This window comes from Vipera ursinii (assembly GCF_947247035.1).
Source record: "Vipera ursinii genome assembly, chromosome: 4".
Lineage (NCBI taxonomy): Eukaryota > Metazoa > Chordata > Lepidosauria > Squamata > Viperidae > Vipera > Vipera ursinii.
Genome location: NC_139514.1, coordinates 64,836,969 through 64,861,648, shown reverse-complemented (window position 1 = coordinate 64,861,648; position 24,680 = coordinate 64,836,969). Strand labels below are relative to the sequence as shown.

The 24,680-nt window shown below is 38.7% G+C and overlaps 1 protein-coding gene across 1 annotated transcript; it reads left to right on the top strand.

Annotated features, from left to right (window-relative positions):
• Positions 1-78: 78 nt before the first annotated feature.
• Positions 79-24,457, top strand: LOC310639914 (uncharacterized protein CXorf58). Its single transcript, XM_083361912.1, has 9 exons — positions 79-218; positions 5,384-5,483; positions 8,441-8,535; positions 10,499-10,610; positions 12,032-12,163; positions 15,407-15,636; positions 20,479-20,620; positions 24,143-24,301; positions 24,392-24,457. Exons 1-8 carry the CDS (start codon positions 157-159, stop codon positions 24,287-24,289), a joined length of 1,020 nt encoding a protein of 339 aa, XP_083218038.1. The 5' UTR covers positions 79-156; the 3' UTR covers positions 24,290-24,301; positions 24,392-24,457.
• The last annotated feature ends 223 nt before the right edge of the window (positions 24,458-24,680 follow it).

Sequence of the window (24,680 nt, the reverse complement as noted above, 5' to 3'; positions counted from 1 at the left end):
GCCACTTTTAAAAAAAACAGCAAACCACTATTCGGGGGCGGGTTTTGTCTGTCCTGCTTTCTGTTGTGTGTCGAGCGTGTAGTATCTAGGCAACCGCTGGAAGCGGTTGGACAGAAGATGCTGAGAAAACGGGTCTTCGAGCGAAAGTGAGGTACGATGTGGAACGATACGCCCTTATCGCCTTCCGTCCTAAAGGAAAAGGAAAAGGAAAACCAGAGGTAAACCTCCCTCCCTGTTATTCCAGGAGTTCGACTCTAATATGAGATAGGGATAATAGCCTAACCAGGTTTTGAAGTCTGTTGGGAACGACAACTTGTTCTCTTTGTAGTTCACAAACTCGTATAAGCTATATGTTCGATCTAGCACACTTCCCTACAAATAAAAATCAATCGACTTCTTTCCAGCAGGGAAATTGAACTTACTTTGTTGCCTCTAAATTCAGGGACCCCCGATTGTGGCGCGGAACTGATAAGAAGTTTATTTATTTATTTATTTATTTATTTATTTATTTATTTATTTATTTATTTATTTATTTATTTTTCATTCATTCATTCATTCGGTTTATATACCGCCCTATTCCCAAAGGACTCAGGGCGGTTTACAAGGCAAAATTTAAAAACAATTCAGTTGATGCCTGAATTTGAGAGAGACACACAAAGAGGCTTCTTTGCCCACCTGAAAATAGGAATCACCAAGTAATCAAGCAAAGCAAAAAACATTTATTAAGGGGAGAATCAAGTATTTTAATAGGATATAGAAACTACGGAAACAAATGACATTTGTTATATATAATACGTCAGAAAGCAAATGAAACAATAAAAAACATTGATCATTCAAGCAATCAGAATAGAACTGGAAGGGACCTTGGAGATCTTCTAGTCCAGCCCCCATCTCAAGCAGGAGACCCTACCATTTCAGACAAGTGACTGTCCAGTCTCTTTTTAAAAACCTTCAGTGATGAAGCACCCACAACGTCTGATGGCAAGCTGTTCCACTGGTTAATTGTTCTCACTGTTAGTAAGTTTCTCCTTAATTCCAGGTTGCTTCTGTCCTTGATTAGTTTCCATTCATTGTTTCTTCTCCTGCCCTCTGGTGCTTTGGAAAATAAGTTGACCCCTCCTCTTTGTGGCAACTCTCAAATACTAGAATACTGCTATCAGGTCCCCCCTAGTCCTTTTCTCTAGACTAGCCAAACCCAAATCCTGCAACCTGTACTTCATATGTTTTAGTCTCCAGGCCTTTAATCATCTTAGTGAAAAACTTAAACGGTAGAAAAGACTGATTCTACATAACATTCCACAAGTGGCACATTTATGGGTTACGTTATTCTTTCCCATCTGAGTTTGTACCATTCTTAAAACTTGCAAGGGACTGCCACAAAGAAGAGGGGGTCAACTTATTCTCTAAAGCACCTGAAAGCAGGATAAGAAGCAGTGGATGGAAACTAATCAAGAAAAGAAGCAACTTAGAACTAAGGAGAAATTTCCTGACAGAACAATTAATCAGTGAAATGACTTGGCTCTGGAAGTTGTGGGTGTTCCAACATTGGAGGTTTTGAAGAAGAGAGTGGATAACCATTTGTCTGAAATTGTATTCTGCCTGAGCAGGGAGTTGGAACACCAAGGTCCCTTCCAACTCTGTTGTTTTGTTAAGTGTATTCAAGGACTTTCAGAATACTGTTCTGCTCCGTTCAGTCTCAAACTCTTGAGATATGCGAATAACAACAACAACAACAATAATAATAATACCACCTTGACCCTCAGCAAGCCACTATGTGGGGCTTGTGTGCTCTGAGGAAGATACTTCAGAGAATTATGCCAGGGGTTCAGCTATACTGGATAGATCTCATCAGAGGAGTTAGACAAAGAGTGTGTCTCTCATAAAAAATATGGTGAGATGTAAATTACGGAATCCCATATTGGCTCAATCATTGCCCAATCAACAAAGACCACACTAGGTGTTGGAGTTCTTGGACATCTGGTGAAAAATGGGCTACATGACTCAGGACTGTTGGCTGAACAACCAGGCCAGCAGCTGTAGAAATGCTGGAAGAAAAGGTGTTTGCCCATTGCAAATATACAGAGATAGAAAACAGAAATAATGATCTGTTATTACAGATCAAACCCAACAAGAAAAGCATATTTGAAAAGAAAGCAAAGGTAGTACCAATCGTAATAGGTGCCTTGGTTACAATCCCAAACAACTGGAGTACCGCTTGAACACCATTGGCATTAATAAATTTAATATCAGTCAATTGCAAAAGACAGCTTTACACAGGACAGCTTACATCTTGCAAAAATACCATCAAACATCAACATCTGCCTGTCCCAGGTCCTTGGGAAGGACTCGATAGGTGGATAAAAATGCCAAATTAGTCTGAACATCTGGCTGACTGTGTGATTAACCATATAATACTATTAGGTGCCTTGAATGCAATCCCAAAACAATTGGTGCACCACTTTAATACCATCGGCATTGACAAAATCACCTTGAGTCAATTGCAAATGCAGCTTTACTTGGAACATATATCCTGCCATGATATATTCAACACAGTGAAACATTAATATCTGCGTATCCTAAGTCCTTGAGAAGGGCTAAGTAAGTTGTTAAAAATGCCAAATCCAGTCTAAACATCTGGCTGACTGTATGACCAAGCATAATAATAATATTATATAATATTATATATTAATATTAATATTATAATATAATAATATTATAATAATATTATATAATAATATAATATTATAATAATATTATATAATATAATATTATAATATAATATTAATATTATATTATATAATAATAATATATAATAACACCAACCTATTGCATGTCCTTGACAAGGACTCGATAGGTAGATATAAATTTCAAATCCAGTCTGAACATCTGGCTGACTGTGCAACAAGTCATATTGCTTAAAGTGCTGAAAAGACAAGTTCTCCCATATCAGTAGAAATGGCCTTGGCTAACAAAAAAAAAATATTTTCCTGAAGTTAGAAAAGAGGTGCAGATGCCAGGTTAAAATGCTAATATCACTTTTTAAAATGCTAATAATGAAGCCTAAAATTCCAAATAATACTATTTTGATGATGATGATGATGATGATGATGATGATGATGATAAAAATGAAATACCATGCTTAATATGGTAAAAAAAATCAGAAATCAGGATAGTGGAGTGTTATTCTAAAGCAGCTAAAATATATGGCAATTCTTCTATTTAAATTTTTAACACTGCAGTAATTTGTAATGAATAATAAATAAATACATTTCCAGTGAGTATAGAATTTCTATATTTGTAGTAAAGATGAAAAAAATGCTCACATAGAAAAGTGAACAGTAACATTGGGAATAATTTAATAATTAAAGGTGCTTTATGGTTTTGTGGAACTGTTGGAAGGGATTTGACACTGAATGGAAAAATACAAAATCATACACTGGCATGACTAGTCCATATATCAAAGAACATATAGTAAGAAATAATGGAGTGAAAGGGTAGGTGGAGATGGACACTGGCATTCAGGTGATCAGGAAAGCTAAAATAATTTGACAGATATGGATAGACACTGATACGAAAGAAAGAAATTGTGAGGGAGAGACAGGAGACCTATTTTTTAAAATAGTGAGACAGTTTTATTGCATGATCTAGCAACTGACTGAAATGAGATCAAAGGAAAAAGAAGTATCAAAGAAGTATGTTTTAATAACTATCTCCATGTGCCTCTCCTCTCAGGGAAATGTCTTACATCAGTTCCAAAAATCATAAATATATCTTTTAATTCATAAATTATTCCCCTTATTCCTACTTATCTTTCTATACAGTCATCATTTTCCTATTTATTGAAAATATAGATTATCATTACAAATCATATGCAATTAAGATTATAATAGTGTGAGATAAAGTACCTGACTGACTGACCAACTGACTAATCTAGACAAACTAAGTCAAAACAAAAACATGAAAAGGAAAAAAAATATGAAAAGAAAAATGGGAAAACAGGATGTAAAAAAAAAATCAATAAATATTGGGAAAGGACTGGCTTGGAATATAAATGGAATAAAGTCACATAAAAATCAATACCACAAAGCATTATAGTTACTATATCTCTCGAGATAAAATGCCTAAAATAATTACATCTCAGTTTTTCTGAAAAGTATGGCTAGTCAGTTTAGATGTATCAGTCAGAAAGCTATATCTTTTCACTTTCCCAATTTTCTAGTTAAAGGAAGGATAAAAATGATACCATGTAAAGAGAAGAAATACTATGTCAGACCCTCATTTATTATATGGCTTTTCTTTCTATGTTCGGGTCTGCCATTCTGTTGGGAGGAAGATGCTCTGCTATTCTGCTGGGATGGGGAGCCTGGGATGGGGTGTAAATGGAAGAAGGAATGTGCCCTGGGCCATTTGTCTTAGCTCTGCACCGAGGGAAGAAGAGCAAGAGGCCGAGAGGAAACCAAACCCCTGAGAATGGTGCCTGGAAACTGTGCTTATCAATTTGGTTCCCATTACAACTTTGCACCTGAGGATTGGGTAAAATCAAACTGGACTTTTGGCCGTTGGGGTGGGCTCTGTAAGGCAGACATGTCAAACACAAGGCCCGGGGGCTGGATCCAGCTCGTGAAGTGGTTTCATGTGGCCCGCAAAGCCATCCTGGAAACAGTGAGGGAACGGCCCCCACTGCCTTGGCCCTGGCCCAGAGACCCTCCTTCTGCCAGAGACCCTCAGATCTGTCCCACTCCTGCCCAGGCCCCCATAGGCACCCTTGATGCAAATGATGTAGAGCTGGCCATGCCCACCCAGTAGGCCATACGCACTCTAGCCACACCCACCCAGTAGGTCACGCCCACCCTGGCCATACCCACCCAGCCCCCTGAGGGCAACCGCAGTGCTGATGCGGTCCTCAATGAAATTGAGTTTGACACCCCTGCTGTAAGGGATGTTTTAATGTAACGTTTCACATGGGAAAATACTAGGTCTTGCTTTGCTTTCTTGCTGTCACTGTCTCTCAATAAAAGTTCCTTTTGAGATGATGCCTGTCTCAATAGTTCTGCTTTCTTGGGAGGGCTAGCTGAGGCAAGACCTTACATACTATCTGAGACTGGTCCAAGGTCTTGGGGCATTCCATTTCACCTCACTCATTTGACTTCATTCTGGATTTGTTCTGAATATTATTGAAGTTGTGTATATGTATCTTATATGTATCTCATCTAAGGTTTATGAATAACGAACAATATAGGAATGTCTGACCTATTACTAATAATTTCAGTCTAGAAATATCTGACTTTTCTGAGTTGTCTGTTCAAATAATTTCCCAATATTTTAAAGTTTAAATATCGTACAGTGGTACGCAAAGCTGGTAACATTTATTTTTTTTCACCAGGGTTAAAAGAGAGCAAGCAGCTGTACAAATTCAAAAGAGATGGTGGATGCACATGACAAAAAGACTATTTAAACTTCTGAAACACACAATTCGTGCAGCGGTATGGTCATGTACACAGTAATGCCTGACTAAATGTAGCATTATGGTTTTACCCCTTAACTTCTTTTTCTTTCCATACACCCTGTTTTACTGTAATATAGTTCCCCTATCTGTAGACATATTAGTTGTGTTCACATAATGTAAAAATTTCTGATGTATAAAAGATTCTGTCTTGCTTTGTAATATCAAAGTTGTAGAAACAGCATAACTACCATCAGTGGCAAGCTATGTCAAGAGGCTTTTGAACAACTTAATTGAAATCCAGGTCAGATATCAGGCAAAAGTTTCCAAAGAATCATAAAACATGAAGCAAAAACAGCATCCAAGGACAAATTCAGTGAGTTACGAAGCAGAGATCCACACATGTTGAAGGATTGAATGAAATAGCATTGTTCCAGCACATGTGTTCAAAGCTGGTATTCTAAAGTCAGAACTCTCAAAAACATATCCAGACTCTATCACAATTGCTTATCAGGTCAGATAAAATTTTGTTTTGACAATTGGTGCCTGATGTCTAAATAAGGTTTACCTCAACACTTTTTATTTCTCAGCTAGATGCCATGTTTTTTTTTCAGATTCATTTTTGTGCCATCCAATTATTTTACCATTTTCCCTGATTCTGTTGAAGGTTCCCAATCACATGAAAATCTGAATCTTCCCTTTAGGTTACAGACTACAGAATTCAATGCTGTCTAGAAAATTAAAATTCTGAAGGTTTGGGTGCATGTGTGCGTGCGTTTGTGTGTGTAAAAATATAAATTTAAAAATGAAAGATAAAATTAACAAGAACCAAGGAGGAAGAAAATTAAAAAAATAAGAAAAGAACAGAAAAAATGCAAAACAGAAATACAAAAAATGACTTCCAATTTTTTTATAGCATTTTTAAGTATAAATGTAAATTAACCTCTCTTATTATAATTTCATTTATTTTTCAGTTTCACACAAGTCACTACAGGGTTTCAATCAGCATTAAACCTAGATAAACTTAGATTAAACTGTCTCTAGAATTCTAAAGATTCATTCTGATTCCCTAGATGGGTGTCAAACTCGATCGCATCACATGACGTATTGTGACCTTTTTTGCCTTTGCGGAGCCGGGGCGGGCATGGCCTGCACTTGATGCATTTGCCCATGGGCCACCAGTTTGACACCCCTGCTCTAGGAGAAGTACGGCAGAACCCAGTATTTAGCACCATGCGATACTGAGATAAATTTATTATTTATCTTATTTTGGTTAGAAATAAAATATTGGATTTTTTATTGAATATTCAGCTTTAATTTTGTTTTTTTTAAAGTTAGCATTTTTACTGTAAAGATATAAGAATAAAACAGATTTTTCCCCAAATTTCTCCATTTAAGAGACATGTAAAAGCAATAGCTTCAGATACATAAAGAACATGACATTCTGGGATGGGATTTTTTTTTTAAAAAAAACCCTCCTAAACAGCTAACAGAAAACAGATATTTGAGCTAAATTAATAGCTCAATGGATTTCAAAGATATAGAATAACATTTGCATTGCAGATTCAGAGACAACAAGCAAAAGGAAAGGATAAATTTATTTTAATAATTAAAACAGATCCATATCTGAGCTTTAACTGTCACCATTCAAAATACAGTTTAGTGCAGTATTGTACCTTTGCAACATCATATGCTCCCCAGGGATATAGACCTGCAACCTATATATACGTATTCAGTATTTTGGCTAGGCTTTATGGCTTGATAGTGACATCAGTTGCATTCCCCTGCATATAATGATGATGATGATGATGATGATGAGAATGACAATGACAACAACAACAACTATAATAGAGTTGGAAGGGATCTTGGAGGTCATCTAGTCCAACCACCTGCTCAGGCAGCAAACTCTATACCATTTCAGACAAATGGCTGTCCAGTCTCTTCTTAAAAACTTCCAGTGTTGGAGCATTTACTGCTTCTGGAGGCAGGTTGCTCCACTGATTAATTGTTCTAACTGTCAGGAAATTTCTCATTAGTTCTAGGTTGCTTCTCTCTTTGATTAGTTTCCATCCATTGCTTCTTGTCCTAGCTTCAGGTGCTGTGGAGAATAGCTTGACTTCCTCTACCACAGTTTCTTCTTTCCTTCCAGCAATCCTCTACAAATTTTGTGAGGGTTTCTGCCATTAGTAACGGGAAAGTAATGATTTATCTTCACCAATCATTTATTGGCAGTAAGAAACCAATTATTCTGTTTCCCAACAATTGCAACAGGAAGCATTTAAATTATAGTACATATTCTGAATTATTTTATACATAGTATAAAAAATAAAATATCCCCAAGGTTTTTTTTAAAGCCTCAGTCTTTCTTATATATGTAATATATTTAGGTTTTTTGCATCGTCTCGTGCCTTTTGTTCCACTGAAAATAATGCAGCCTTGGTCACCTATCTCTGCCTTATGTTTGTAATTATTACTAATTGCAAAATTTATTTTTAGAGTTGAACAGCATTATCTTATCATGCTTCAATTACTGTTATTTTGCCTAAAGATGGGATGTTTTGGTAGTCTTCGATCTAGTGCTAATAAATACCTCAATATTCTAATTAAAATATACTGAAAAGCAGATATTCTTTTTCTGAGTGAAAAAATTGAAAACTAGGGCTGTAAATTGTAGTATGGATCATGTTATTTAGTATGCCTCCAAATAGTGATATAATATGATTTCTTTTAGGATTTCCAATAACCCTCTCTTTCCCACATCCTCATCCCAGTGATATTCAAAACTGCATAAATACTGAATATGCCGAGTGATCATTGAGCTATTTGCTTGTTAATTCCCCCCCCCCAAATATTTCAGTTTCTAAATGTTGGGCTATTTTAAGCATACTGTTGCCTCTCTGTTTCCCTTATTAACCTCAATTTGTGTACACGACAATCATAACATTTCTGTAAATAAAATGTTGCAAATCTATTGGTTAAATACTGTATTTCTTTCAGGAGTGTTGTATTAGCTATGACATTTTAAAAAGAGTGAGTCCTTTGGAAGCTGAACTTCTTAAAGAACCTACTATTCAATATAAAGTCAGATTCAGGTAATATTAGTACTTTTATTTTCCTTGGTTCTCTGTATGAGATTACTTTTGTCAACATGACAGTGTTTTTGTGTACAAAGAAGTACCCTGGAATCAGTGCATTTTAAGCACCATTTATATTTTATAGGCAGCAGAATCAAACAGTATTAGGGTGACAGCCACTATATTCTACACTCTCAAGCCAATTGTGCTTTTGTTTACCATATTGTTCAAACATAGTGCATGGATCAGATTATATTTAAGGAGAAATGTAGAAACCAGACAAATAGCAAGGTAAGAAATGTGAAGAAAGAGAGATTAATACCTTGTTCTTTAATGTTTTCAAAAGTATTTATTTATGCCACAGGAGCATATTCAGATTTACAAACAGAAAGTCTGAAATATATAGATTCTATTTAATAATTTTTGTGAACATGGGCATTAGATTGTTTTTGCTAAAGCCTTCAACACATACATACGTTGATCTGATTAAACCGATCACTTACTGTCAAGAAAGATGAGGAAAGAGTTATACTGTACATTCAGAATTGGTTTTTATTATGATAATGGCATCCGGCCCTCTCAATTCCTGGCAAATAGATGGGGAAGAAATGGACATAGTGACAGATTTTATTTCCCTGGGCTCCAAGATCACTGCAGATGGGGACTGTAGCCAAGAAATTAAAAGACGCTTGCTCCTCGGGAGGAAAGCCATGACAAATCTAGACAGCACGCTAAAAAGCAGAGACATCACCCTGTCAAGAAAAGTGCGTATAGTCAAGGCTATGGTCTTCCCAGCTGCAATGTATGGCAGTGAAATTTGGACCATAAGAAAGGCTGAGCGCCAAAGAATTGAGGCCTTTGAACTATGGTGCTGGAGAAGACTCCTGCGAGTCCTGCAAGGCGATCAAATCGGTCAGTTCTAGAGGAGATCAACCCTGACTGCTCTTTAGAAGGCCAGATCCTGAAGCTAAAACTCAAATACTTTGGCCACCTATTGAGAATGAAGGACTCACTGGAGAAGAACCTAATGCTGGGAAAGATTGAGGGCAATAGAAGAAGAGGATGACAGAATGAGGTGGCTGGATGGAGTCACTGAAGCAGTAGGCGTGAGCTGAAATGGACTCCAGAAGATGGTAGAGGACAGGAAGGCCTGGAAGAACGTTGTCCATAGGGTTGCGATGGGTCAGACACGACTTCGCAGCTAACAACAACATGATAGCTGAGAGATAACCTAATTTTTCAGAATTTTCTATACAGTTGTAATTCAGAAAGGGGAGACATTCACTAAATTCTTTGGAATTGGATGTGCAGAAATATAAATTATTTCTCTTCATAACAGGAAAATATTTACTGCAATAGAGTCAATTACCAAAAGGAATTTTTGCACAAAGTACCTATGCTAACTCAAATTATCATAAAGAAAACAGAATCATTTAAGTAATATATTTTTACATTGTGCTTACATCAGAAATGTGGTTCTTTTGGGTGCCGTAATTTACAGCCACATAAAAATGTTTTAAATAATTATTAATCATATTATTTGAATATGAAACACTTAAATGAGTTATGACTTCTAAGGGAGAACATAAAAAATAAATTTTCCATAAAAATAGTTACTCAATGAGGGTGAAGGCTTGTTTTCCGAGCTTGTTCTTTAAATGTTTTGTTTCCAGGCTAGGTAATATCTTCTGTGGAGTTCAGGGGATGTCAGTGTCAGTGTTCTTCAGGTATGGGTGTGTCAAGTAAGGGTCTTGTGATGGGTCATGTGTGAGTCATCAGTGAGAATTTCTTATAAACAGAAAAGAAAATTGATACTGACATCTCCTAAACTCTGCTGAAGATGTTACCTAGCCTGGTAATGAAACGTTCAAAAACCAACCCACAAGCTCGGAGAACAAATCTTCACCCTCATCCTACACCTGAGCTACAGATACTCACCACTATTGCATAGTTACTCAGTTTTGATATTTCTTCCCTTCAGATTTGCTGGATCTGATTTCCCCCCTTTTATTATATTTAAAATATTTTGTAAATCAGGAACCCAAACCAACCAATACATCAGTGGGAAAAGAGTAATAACATCAGAAAGTAAGGTAATCTACTGTTGTTTTTGATAATTTTCTATCTATCCAAACTTTTTTGCTTGTTTAATATCTATCATATGTTACTTCAGTTGGAGTAGACATGTAACATACTTGTGATGACATGCAAATTTAAGCATTATTTAATATTTTATCAAATATGATTTGAGGATGCCTTTACTTTTTAATATATCTGATAAGACTCTTTAACGGGTAGTTCTTGAGGGTGAAAGAATTCATTTTTTTAAAGAAACAGTTATTTTAGGAATTGTATCTCTGAATTCTCAAGGGTTAAAGGTCAATGTTTCCTGAAAAATATGTGAAATTCCACAAAAATCTGTACTCTTGCTCAAATATCCCCAGATGTTTTTATGTGTGTCAGTATACTTCAGATGTGACCTACAATGCAAAATCATGGCTTGAAGTCCCAAAAAGAAAATACATTCATCCAGTCTGGGAGAGAGAAGAAGAGAGTGCTCGCCACTTCCTCTAGCAGCCATTTTGGTGACAGCTTTACCGGCCACCTGAGTATAAGCAGCTCAACAAGTCCTCTACCTGGCACTGGCAAGAGGAAGCCAAGAGTGGAGGAGGAGGAAATGGCAACACAGGCATGACTTCAGGCCCGTATGTAAAAACGGTGTTTCTCAACCTTGGCAACTTGAAGATGTGTGGCTAGGAAATTCTGGGAGTTGAAATCCATACATCTTCAAATTACCAAGGTTGAGAAACACTGATGTAAAAGATTAATATAATAAATTTTACCACTGCCACCACAAAAATACATGAATATGGAAATCCAACTATATCAGCAGTGCCAAGACATTGCTTGGTAAATAACTACTTCAGAAATGTAAACATTGATAGTAAAACAAAAATCACTTATTTATTCCTCAAACTGTACTTAATTGATTTATTATATCCTGCTTTCCTACTCAGTAATGATAGTAAAATATTGCTTAGTATCAATAATACTTAAAATAATGCAATATAGAGAACAAACAGTTAAAATATGGTGCAATATGGTAACAGTTAAAATATGCTGTTTCTTGGTTGCTCTTCTGAAGGCAGAGAAGTGCAAGTTGAATATAATTTCCAAAGGATTTCATTCCATAGTTTTAAAATAATAAAAAGAAAGGTTTTCACAAACAGATAAATGGGAACTTAAATAGGCAGAATTTAAATGGTCACCATATCTTACCCAGTTCTGTCCCTCCCTCCCACCCACCCCCAAAAAATGGTATGGGAGAGAACATTGAGTTATCAAGCTTTCAACATATTGGCTCCCCATGATGTGCTAAATTAGATGTTGGGGTAGATTTGTGAGGGAAGAGGAAATGCCCTTTTATTGTAGGAATAAGAATATTTTCCATTAAGATTCTGAACTCATTCTTAGTGATTTATTATCAGTTATTTATATTTTCTAATATTTTTAGGCAGCTGTTGATGCTTGCAAATTAATGGGATATCGGACGTATTATAATCAGATTCTTCAAGATGAACTTCAGAATAAAAGGCATGGAATAACAGATGAAATAGATATTGCTACAATAAGAGATTACATGCAAGTAAGCAGTGCTAAGATTTATCTATCACATGGGATTATATAATTAAAAAAATACTAAAGTGCCATTCAGTCAAGTCTAATCCCCTTAGGTTCCAAATTAAAAGCATTTTCAATACATAGTTCTTGAATGGCTCTAATGAAAGGACCTGTAACATTTGCGATAAATGGGTCCACTGTTAAACTGCTCTAGCTGTTTTTCCTAATATTAAATCAAAATCTACTTCCTATAACTTAAAATTATCATTTCATATCTTACATTGCCAGCCTGCACTATGCCTTAGATACATAGCCCTTATTGTCATTTTTTTACTGTGGGCACAATGGCACACACTAAAAATGAAAATTAGTTGCTTGCTCTCAAAGTGTACACATACATAACACACATTTAAACATACTATATACAACATATGTATAGACCTACACACTTACATATAAGTAACATATAAGTAACATTCCCTGTACCTACCCAACCTGCACCCAGCCAGGATTCAGATCCAAATTTGGACAAAAACAACATTGGCATTTGGATGATCTCTGGTAGGAATGAGTACTGTAGTGCATTCAATCCTCGCTGTACTTGAACTCTCAGTAACTTTTGATACCGTCATTTTATGCTATACTCCTGGGCCAATTTTGAGGGCTGGGATTGGGCAGCAGGGTATTGTGTTGGTTCATTTCCTCCCTCTGAGTCCAGTTCTATTCAGTATTAATTGGGAGCGAAAGATAGGGCTTCTGGCTCCTACTATGTGGAATGCTGCAAGACTCAGTCGGTACTATTTATTATTTAGCGTATGGCATTTCATACATGGACTAGCAATATATATTAACATTTTAGCTAGATTAGTAAATCACAATAAAATGTAAATGTTAAAAAGATCTATGTTCAAATACCAATGTCTAGGCCACCGGTCTGCAACCCCCAGCTCCGGAGCCGCATGCGGCTCTTTCAGCCATCTCCTGCGGCTCCCAGTCTTCTGCTATGTGTAGTCCCCCCCAAAAAGTGGGACTAAAAAAGTTTAACCAATCAATTCAAATATGCAGGGTAGGTGCATATCTCGCCTTGGCTCCTCTCTTCAGTCAAACCTTGTTCTGTGCATGTGCGCACGCGCACACTTTTTTTGCGGCTCCCAGTTCTTCCTTTTGTGAGGGAACCGTTTCCGATTGGCTCTTTCACTGTTTCAGGTTGCTGACCCCTGGTCTAGGCCATCTAACCATTGAAGCATAGCATTAAAAAAAAATCAGATATTTTGTACTTTCCTATTTCTGTTTAACATCTACCGTATTTTCCGGCGTATAAGACGACTTTTTAACCCATGAAAATCATCTCAAAAGTTGGGGGGTCGTCTTATACGCCCAGTCGTCTTATACGCCAGAAAATAGTACATAAATCAATCGAGCGCCCCCGTTCTTGCAAAGCAACTTCAAGCCTCCTTAGTCCAGTCCCCCCTCCAACGTGACTCTCCCTTCCCACCCCCAAGAGCCTCTCAGCCCCTTCCCCTCCCCCTTGCAAACGCCAGACCCCGGGAGCTCTTGCATCTATTCCAAAGGGTGGGTGGAAGGAAAAGCCCCTTTCGGCTCCGGCTTGGCTGCAAGTCAGCGAGCCCGGGAAGGCACGCCCTCCCCTCTCACTGTGGAGGAAGGCAGGGCAGGCTGGCGTCTGGCATCCCCGAGGGGGGAGCGATGCTGCCTCAAGAGGGAAGAGCGTCGGGCGGGAGCCGGCAGGGCAGTCCTGCACACGTGCGCACTCCCCAGCTGCTAAGGAGTGCTCCTTAATAGCCGGGGAGCGCGTGCGTGCGCAGGACTGCCCTGGCGGCTCCCGCCTGACGCCGGACGGCTCCGCCGATGCTGCCTCAAGAGGGAAGAGCGTGAGGCGCCTGCCATGGCTCCCCGAGAACTCCTTAGGAGCCGGGGAGTGCGTGCGTGCACAGGACTGCCCTGCCGGCTTCCACCAGACGCCAGCCTGCCCTGCTTCCTCCACAGTGAGAGGGGAGGGCATGCCTTCCCGGGCTCACTGATTTTCCGGCGTATAGGACCAAAAATCTTGAAAATCATCTCAAAAGTTGGGGGGTCGTCTTATATGCCCAGTCGTCTTATACGCCGGAAAATACGGTATATGAATCTACTGGGTGAAATCATCTGTCAGCATGGGGTCAGCATGGGGTTCATAAGGTCAGTGTGTTGATGATACCCAGTTATATATTTCCATGCTTAGAGAACTAAGTGATTCTATTCATGTCTTCTTTTGTTGCCTTGAAACTGTGGAGATCTGGAACAAAAGACTTCAACTGAACCCTGGAATGACTAAGTGGCTTTGGCAACTTCTCTATCTGAGGATTTACTATATTTGATGATGGATGGGATTGCACTATCCTAAATAGACCTGGTGCAGAATCTGGGAGTCCTTCTGGACTCACAACTCCTGCTCAAAAAAACAGGTGTCAGTAATGGCCAGTAACCCCTTTGCACAGCTTCATGTTAAGCACCAGTTGCACCCACTCCTGTATTGGGAAGCCCTACTCTCAGTCACTCATGGCCTAGTCTCTTTTCAAATGGATTACTAAATGTGCTTTAAATGGGGCTGCCCTTGAAGAGCGTCTAAAAGCTTCAACTGGTACAGATTGCACCTTTGCTCTGCAAGACTGACTGGCTGCCGGTTTGCTTCCAAGCCCAATTCATGATGCTGGTATGACCTGTAAAGCCCTATATCAAGTGGGACAAGGTTATTTGAGGGGGCCACCTCTCCCCAATTACATTTACCCATCCCATCAGGTCCAGCAGAAGGTCATTTTGTGGGTCCCATTAGGCAAGGAGCTTTGTTTAGCAGGAGCCAGAAAAAGAGTCTTTTCTGCTGTTGTACCCACCCTTTGATACATCATTTCCTCCCATCCAAGGTGAGATTGCCCCCAACTTTTCTGGTCTACAGAAGAGCCCTTAAAACATGGATGTGCATCAGGCTTTGGGACCTCATGGAGCCTATTAATTAGCTATATTGCCAAAGTGAATTCTCCTCTATCTTTTTATTATTGTATTTTAAACGTAGGTTTTAAGTGTTAATTGTTTTTAATGGTAGAAGATTATGGTTTTACTTATGTTTAACTATATATGCCACCGAGAATCACATGTAAGTGAGATGGGCAGTGATGTAAATTTTAAAAATGAACAAAATAAATTATAATTAAGCTACCCAAACTTAACTGAATTATAATTAGCATTTCATAAACGTTGTTTCCTTATGGCTTTCTAGTATGCCAGTCATATGGATGAAACTCCAGCATATTATGGTGGCAGACATAATTATTGGAGAAGGCTGACATTGGAAAATTGGCCTAGAGCAATGATAGTGTATGACATCATGGATTATGCACAGTCTGGGAAGCTGTCTGCTAGACTTAGAGCCGAACTTCCATTTCTGTTGCTGAAACCACAGAACGAAGAGACAAGTCGTGCTCAAATCTTGGCTGTTTGTCAAATTAGGTAAATAATGTCAATGGTTGCCAAATTTGATTACTAGCTTTCTTTGGAATGTCTTTTTTCCCTTTCCCTTTTATTTGTTAAAAGACAGATAAGAATTATTGCCAAGAGAAGAAGAGTTCCTATTTGTAACTACAATATAATCCCAAACACTGTAATTTCTTAAACCTAACCCACTAATATTCTTTCTTTCTTTCTTTAATATGGCTGTCCATCTCAAATATATTATTTGGGTGGCTATAAAAACAGGATAAAAACAATATAATGAAATTATAAATAAATTGTAAACAAGAAAAATTGCAGTTGTAAAAAAAACATACACCAAAAGACACAATAGAGAGCAAACAGCTTCTTAAAAAATGCATGAACATAAAGAAGAAAACTGATACATCCAAACTGAACACAATAGGGCAGACATGTCAAACACAAGGCCCGGGGGCCGGATCCGGCCTGCAAAGTGGTTTCATGTGGCCCGCGAAGCCATCCTGGAAACAGTGAGGGAACGGCCCCCACTGCCTTGGCCCTGGCCCAGAGACCCTCCTTCTGCCAGAGACCCTCAGATCTGTCCCACTCCTGCCCAGGCCCCCATAGCCACCCTTGATGCGTAGAGCTGGCCACGCCCACCCAGTAGGCCACGCCCACCCTGGGGGTAACCGCAATGCTGATGCGGCCCTCAATGAAATTGAGTTTGACACCCGTGCAATAGGGAATAAACAGCTTCCCTAAAAAACGAGCCTACATATGTACCTAAAGACGAATGGAAACACGTCTCTTTTAGAAGAAAACAAGAGCAAAGCCCCTACTATTTACCGTAGCCCACTCCAATGAAGTCTCTCTGGAACTGAACAATCGCTTTCATAGCCTCACCCTGGAAGAAAATATACAGACACTCACAAAAGAGCATTCATCAATAGTTTCTAAAAAAGAGGCACAACCCTGCATTCCTGCGACAGGAAGAAAAGTATTCCAGACTTCCCAAGGGAAAAAAGGTGAATATTGGTGATAGGAGACTCAGTTCTTTGGTAAACAGAAACTATAGTCTGCAGACCAGGCAGTCAATCTAGGGAGGTACAGGTAAGCCCCAAGTTACGAGTGTTCCCTTAGCAAATGTTTGAAGTTATGCCCCCTAGTGTTTACGAAAAAGTCCTGAAATTATGAATGTTGCCTCACCACAGCAGTTGTTCACCCTTACGAAAGGCTGCAGTGGTACTGCAACATTCACCCTGGCTATTCCTTCTCTCCCCCCCCCCCCCGAGTCTCCCTAGGGAGTAGGCCTTGGATACTCACCTTGTGAAGATCGAGATCTTTCACTTTCTTGGCTGCTCCAGGCCTTTGGTGCATTCGCAGAGAATGGAGGCCTAAGGTAATGCAAGATCACACGAGACCAGTGGTGTGAGATCTCACGTTACTGATCTCAGATGATCTCACAGTACTTTAGGCCTCTGTTCTCTGCAACAGAGAACGGAACCGAAGTAGGGGAGGCTTCCGCGTACCTACAGAGGCCTGATCTGGGCATCGGAGGCCTTTTCCAGGCTGCTTCCACCTGGAAATGAGGCCGGGGGGTGCTTCTGTGGACCTCTGGAGGCCTGATCTGGACGTTGGAGGCCTTTTCCGGGCTGCTGCCAACCAGAAACGAGGCCAGGGGACACTTCCGTGAACCTCTGGAGGTCCAATCTGGGCCACCGCCGCCCCAAAAGGAGGCCGGGTGATGCTTCTGCAGACATCCAGAGGCCTGATCCGGGCATCGGAGGCTGTTTCTGGGTTGCTGGCGCCCAGAAAGAAGGCCAAGGGACGCTTCTGTGGGCATCCAGAGGTCCATTCTGTGACAAAATTAGTAGACCAATGAAATGCTGTGGACATAGTATATTTGGATTTCAGCAAGGCATTAGACAAAGTAGACCACAACCTACTTCTTAGTAAACTAGAAAAATTTAGGATAGACAACATTACCACTAGATGGATTTGTAACTGGTTGACAAACCGTACTCAATGAGTAGTCCTTAATGGTACTACATCTATATGGAGGGAAGTGAGCAATGGGGTACCACAAGGTTCTGTCTTAGGTCCAGTACTCTTCAATATCTTCATAAATGACTTAGATGAGGGAATAGAAGGGGAACTCATCAAATTTGCAGATGACATTAACCTGGCAAGAATGGCCAACTCCCCAGAAGATAAGCTCAGGATCCAAAAAAATCTTGATAGTCTTGAATAATGGGCCCTCTCCAACAACATGAAATTTAATGTGGAAAAAAGCAAGGTTTTACACTTAGGCAGGAAAAACCAAAGGTACAAGTACAGATTAGAGGAAACCTGGCTGAAAAATAGTAACTGTGAGAGGCATCTTGGAGTCCTAGTAGATGATCAATGTGTGGCAGCAGCCAAAAAAACTAATACAATCCTTGGTTGTATAAACCAGGTGTCCCCAACTTCTGATCCGTGGACCAGTACCTGGGCGCAGCATGCCAGCAACTGGTCCACACAAAGAAACAAAGCCCCATCCGCGGGATGCAGGCAGCACACAAAACCACGCACCCTCTGGTCCGTGGAAAAACCTCCACGGAACTGGTTCCTGATGCCCAAAAGATTAGGGACCTCTGGTTTAGATGAAATAACATTCTGTACCAATGGTTTCCCATGTCTGAGGTGATGGAAGTAATCTTTACGGCTTGGGGCTGGGATACTTATGAGACTGTCTCTTCCTGGTTTTATCTTTCCATCCTGTTAGATCTAGCAGAGGCATGCTCTGGGTCCTGTCTATCAGGGAGTGTCATCTGGTGTGGGCCAGGAAAAAAGCCTTTTCTGTCATGGCCCTGTGGAACAGTATTCCTCTTGACCAGACTTACTCTGCTGGCCTTGTTTGAACTGGTTGGACTGGGGAGAAGTATGTGTGTGTGAGGCAGAGAGGAAAGGCTTTTGGGGAGGTGTGTGTGAGGCAGAGCGGAAAGGCTTTTTGGGGGAAGTGTGTGTGAGAGAGAGAGTCAGAGAGGAAAGGCTTTTAGGGAGAAATGTGTGTGAGGCAGAGAGGAAAGGCTTTTTGGGAAATGTGTGAGGCAGAGCAGAAAGGCTTTTGGGGGAAGTGTGTGTGAGAGAGAGAGGCAGAGAGGAAAGGCTTTTAGGGAGAAATGTGTGTGAAAGGCAGAGAGGAAAGGCTTTTTGGGAAATGTGTGTGAGGCAGAGTGGAAAAGCTTTTTGGGGGAAGTGTGTGTGTGAGAGAGAGTGAGGGGCTTTTGCAAGTGAAGAGTGAGAGAACGAGAGAGGAGAGGGAGAGAGGAAGACAAATGACCAGCCACCTGACCATCAAGATAGTAGTGCATATTAATAAATACATTAATTCATCATACATTGATCAGTGCAAAGGGAAAGTGATTCAGCAAAGGAATTGCCACCGAAGAAATTAAAACCGGTACTTTTTCCCTTTTTTTCAGTTTGTAACATTTTATTAGATTATAGAATAAAATACAAAAATACAAAAACAAATAGTAGACACAGTGGGGAGGAAAAAAGTGGAAAAAGTGAGGGGAAGAAGGGGAAAAAAATAACAGGCATTGATTTCCGACTTCCCCTCTTGCAGTAAAAGGAAGCATTGACATTGAACCTCAACTTTTTACTTTTCCATAATAATAAAAACTAGCCATTTCTATAACAACAAATGAATCTAACCAGTAAAACCCCAAACTCCACCTTATTTTTTAGTCATCAAGTTTTTGACACCTTGCTAAGCACTGGTGGTACTTGAATACTGTCATGTCCTAAAAGTGGTACAATCTATGAAAAGGTTGAAAAGCCCTGCCTTAATGCATCAATGTAGTGGTTCCCAGTAAGCTTCCAAGTGCAATTCAAAGTACTGAGTCATGACCTTTAAAGTGCTTAATGGCATGCATCCCAAACATTGCAACAGAGTGGGTATGCTGCAGCTCCCTAACTTTAAAATAATGCCTTCTGACAGAACCAGAATTCCTTTTCACTTGTGGCACCAGCCCAATGGAATGATCTCCCCTTTAATATTTGAACTGGTCTCAATCACGTTAGTCTTTAAGAAGACCTGGATATTCTTTCAGACTTTGAGACCAGAATATTAGGTGGCTTTATCCTGAGAGACTGAATATATGTCCAATTGTGTTATTTGTTTTCATTGTTAGATCTGAGATATTTTCTACATTGTGATTTGTTTTATGACCGTATGTTGTCCAAAGTCACATACAGTATTTGGAAATTGGGTGGCCATGTAATCTTAAATTAAAAAATAACCTAAATAGTAACTAAGCTTCAGAGATTATTTTTAAGGCATCCATGGTTTTCAGGTATACGTAGATATTTGCATTTCTTTCCCATTTCTTTTATTTTCATCAGTTGTGTTATCCACCAAGTTAGAGGTATCATTTGGGGAAAAAATAGTGCCTAGGATATTATTAGAAAGTTTAATATTTCTACTTCTGAAAAGATATATAGAATTCACTTAAGTCACTGCTTTCCAGAAGTGAGAGACAAAAAAGTAATAGCAGTGTAAATTTGCACATATGTTCCTTAATAGGAAGAAAAAAATAGGTTAGCAATATGACCTCCTGGAAGAATCTCTAGTGATATTGATTAGCTTCAAAACGTGTGTAATTTTGTGACTGTGGTTACTCCCTTTTTATGTGCACTGCATGTATGTAAAGAGGGCTGGTATAAGCCAATGACTGTTAAACCAGTAAGTGTTGCTAAATACATCTCTGCTTCAGAGCACAAAAATAGTAGTTTTCACAGTATTCATGTTAATATTTAATAACATTTCCTATCCATAGTAGCATTTGCACTCTAGGATCTGTGAAAATAATGTTCAGAACACCAGTTCTTTTCTAGGTCTATGTCACCTGGTTTCATAACTACTTCCCTATCGAGACAAAAACAAAAAGCAGCCCAGAGAATGTCACAGCGCCGCTCTTATCAAGCTAGACAGAAGATTGCAAAAATGAAGAAAGTTTATAAAGTTGTGAAAGAAGAGGTGAGCAAGGATAAAGCACGTGGAACATTTGCTATTTAGAATAGTACTTCTAGATCATTAGAGGTCTACCAATATGTTTTAAAAGGATTTAATCAAACACTAGGTTTTTGAAAACTGTTCTTTTAGTAGAGTGTTCAAATGGCAGGATATAGTTTAATTGTACTGTATATGGAATGGCATACTTTTATATGAAATCCACACCTGAAAAAAAGAGAATAAAACAGCTGCTGTGACTAATTGTTTACTGTAATTATTCAACCTGCTAAAACATCTTTTTAAGGGGGGTACTTTGCTGGCCAATGAATGTTGTGATAACATGATTTGAGAATGTTATAAATCAAATTATTAAAAAATAATTTCCACCTTCCAAAAGCATTGTGGTCCGGTAAAGTACACAATTTGGCCAAGGATAGCTGCTTTTGCCTGAAAAGTGTAAAAACTAACCTTTCCATCTCTTATCATGATCTTTAATTGAAAAGAACTCACTCTGACTTCAGTGGGATTTATTACTTAGTGATAAGACTGTTTTATATAGACCTGGTTCTGATAATGAAGTTGAGAGCCCATTTTTTATTGTTTCAGTAACATCAACACCTTCATACATTATCTTCTTCCTTTGCAAATTCAACTTCATCTGTTATAACTATATTATACAGTTTTCCAATGTTGTGTGGTTTACTTTGTTGTGACATGTAGGCTATAAATCAAAGAGTTATATAGGATAGTGAGACTGGGATGTAACATAAATGAACTAATATCCTGAAAAGTATTCAGGATACAGTCTCCAGGAGCCTGGTATAGACTTTGATATAGGCAGACAAGGAGGTCCCAATAGTTAGGACTCGTGGATACATCTGGCATTTTGAAATGCCACCAGCTATCTCAGTTGAATATAACGAGGTACAAAGGACATGTTTGTGATGTATTCTTTTCCTTCTACATTGTGTGCAAAATTATTAGGCAAGTGAGTATTTTGACCATATCATTATTTTCATGCATATTTTCGACCTCCAAGCTGTATAAACTTGAATGCTTAGTGGATATAAGCATATCAGGTGATGTGTATTTGTGTAACGAGGGAAGGTGCGGCCTAAAGCGAGCAACGCCCTATATTGAGTTGTGCATAATTATTAGGCAGCTTCTTTTCCTCAGGCAAAATGGGCCAAAAAAGAGATTTAACTCACTCGGAAATCTCAAAAATTGTAAAAAGTCTTTCAGAGGGATGCAGCACTCTTGAAATTGCTAAGATATTGTGATCACAGAACTATCAAATGTTTTGTTGCCAATAGTCAACAGGGTCGCAAGAAACATGTTGAGAAAAAAAGACGCACATTAACTGCCAAAGATTTGAGAAGAATCAAACGTGAAGCTACCAGGAAGCCATTATCTTACAGTGCTGTCATATTTCAGAACTGCAGCCTACCTGGAGTTGCCCAGATGTACAAGGTGTTCAGTGCTCAGAGACATGGCCAAGGTAAGAAAGGCTGAAACCCGACCTCCACTGAACAAGACACATAAATTGAAACAGCAAGACTGGGCCAAGAACTATCTGAAGACAGGTTTTTCAAAAGTTTTGTGGATGAGATGAGAGTGATTCTTGACAAACCAGATGGATCGGCCCATGGCTGGATCAGTAACAGGCACAGAGCACAAAGTTCCACTTCGACTCAGACGCCAGCAAGGTGGAGGTGGGGCACTGGTATGGGATGTTATTATTAAAGATGAGCTAGCTGGACCTTTTGGGGTTGAAGATGGATTCAAAATGAACTCCCAACCTACTGTCAGCCTAGCTTACCTTGGCCATGTCTCTGAGCACTGAACACCTTGTACTTCTGGGCACTCCAGGTAGGTTGCAGTTCTGGAATATGACAGCATTGGAGGATAATGGGTTCCTGGCAGCTTCACATTTGATTCTTCTCAAATCTTTGGCAGTTAATGTGCATCTTTTTTTCTCAACACATTTCTTGAGACACTGTTGACTATTTGCAACAAAACATTTGATGGTTCTGTAATGACACCCCAATATCTTAGCAATTTCAAGAGTGCTGCATTCCTCTGAAAGACTTAACAATTTTTGACTATTCAGAGTGAGTTAAATCTCTTTTTTTGGCCCATTTTGCCTAAGGAAAAGAAGCTGCTTAATAACTATGCACACCTCGATATAGGGTGTTGATCTCCTTAGGCCACACCCTCCCTCATTACACAAATACACATTATCTGATATGCTTATATCCACTAAGCATTCAAGTTTATACAGCTTGGAGGTGGAAAATATGCATGAAAATAATAATATGGTCAAAATACTCACTTGCCTAATAATTGTACACACAGCATAATCTCTAAGTATGATATTCCCCAATTCCTTTTCCTGGAAAAGCGACCATAATTTCAGACCAAATTGTTTCAGCTGGGGTAACGTTATTTTTTTCCCTAAGGTTTATGGGATCCATTTGGTCCAAAGACATTTTGGAAGTAATAACAATGCAGGACATTAACAATTTATTATGCAGCATTTCTTTTTATGTTGTAAATTAAAATGATTTAAAATAGATTTTTTTTCAGATTCCAAGTGAAGCGTATCCCAAGATATATCACATGTATGGAGAACATTATGTATTTGGCAATAGCTTTCTGCATTACAAATAACTGGAAAATAGTTAAACTGACACTGACACCAATTTTAAAAAAGGCTCCAAAGAAATATCCAGGAAATTATAAACTGGTTACTTGAACATCTGCTCCCACAAAATCAATATAATTGGTAATCGAAAGAAAACCCTGTCTCACCAATCTAGTTTTTTTTTTAAAGTGTCAGCAGGCATCTTGATGACATTCTGTTCTTCAATTTTCAAAAAGTCTTTGACAACATCATCTCAGGGCACCCAAGGACAATTAATAGTCAAGAGATAAGAGAAGCTATCTGTGAGAAAAGTTGGGCAGTGGTTCAGAATATTGTTCACAGCTCCATTTTAAGCCAACTATTACCTGTCTTTTCCTTCTGATCATGTGAGCCATATGAAACTCACTCTATACATCCTCTAGCATAACAGCTATAACATAAGGGGCAAGCAACGTATGTGCACAAACACACATGCAATCTGTTTTATTACGTAAAGATGCTTATATGACCAGTGCTGGCTAAAGGAGTTAGAAGGCCATAAAGTACTGTGCCTGTTTGTTATTTCTAGTTGTTTTCATTTACTAAAAAAATACTCCCATCTAATACTTTGTTTACATATTAAGAATTTAATTCCAGAGCTGCAGTGGCCATATTAATTTTATATCCAAGAATACTGGATGTCTCAGGGATATATTGCTCAAAGAATGCTTAATTCTGAGGAGAAAAAATGTGCTTAATTTTGGTTGAAATCTTGAAAAACTACAATTTAATTATATTATAAATCTCAAGATAGCTGCATTTGTATTAAAAATCTCTGCAAAATAAGAATTTAGTTTAAAATGTATAATATTAGATTTCACTTTCAAATTATGATGTTTGCTGCTTTATATTTTGTTGTTTAGGACTTAAGCAGTCCTTCTTTGAGTGATGATTCAGCTGGAGATCCAGGGCCCGAAAATCAATTTTCTAATGAAGACTGGGAACAAGAAGCAGTAATGCTTTACGATTGGGCCAGATCACTCCGAACTGAAGATATTTGGGAAGATTAATCAGAGATAAATGTATTTTTGTTTAAGCTTCTACCATTTCTATTATGGTTGCAGCAACAGTTGAAATTGTTTTTTCCTATAGTTTTTTTGCTCTTTTTGCAGACATAACCATGGCAGAAGATGAATATACACATTTCTCTGGCTTTAGAAAATTCCTAACAATTCCTACTGTTGATAGAAAGATGTGATATTATGTGAGAATAAAGTGATGCAGCCAAAGTACATCTGTTGCAAGTAATAACTTGAGGCATCTACAGGTGAAACTCGAAAAATTAGAATATCGTGCAAAAGTCCATTTATTTCAGTAATGCAACTTAAAAGGGGAAACTAATATATGAGATAGACTCATTACATGCAAAGCAAGATAGTTCAAGCCGTGATTTGTCATAAT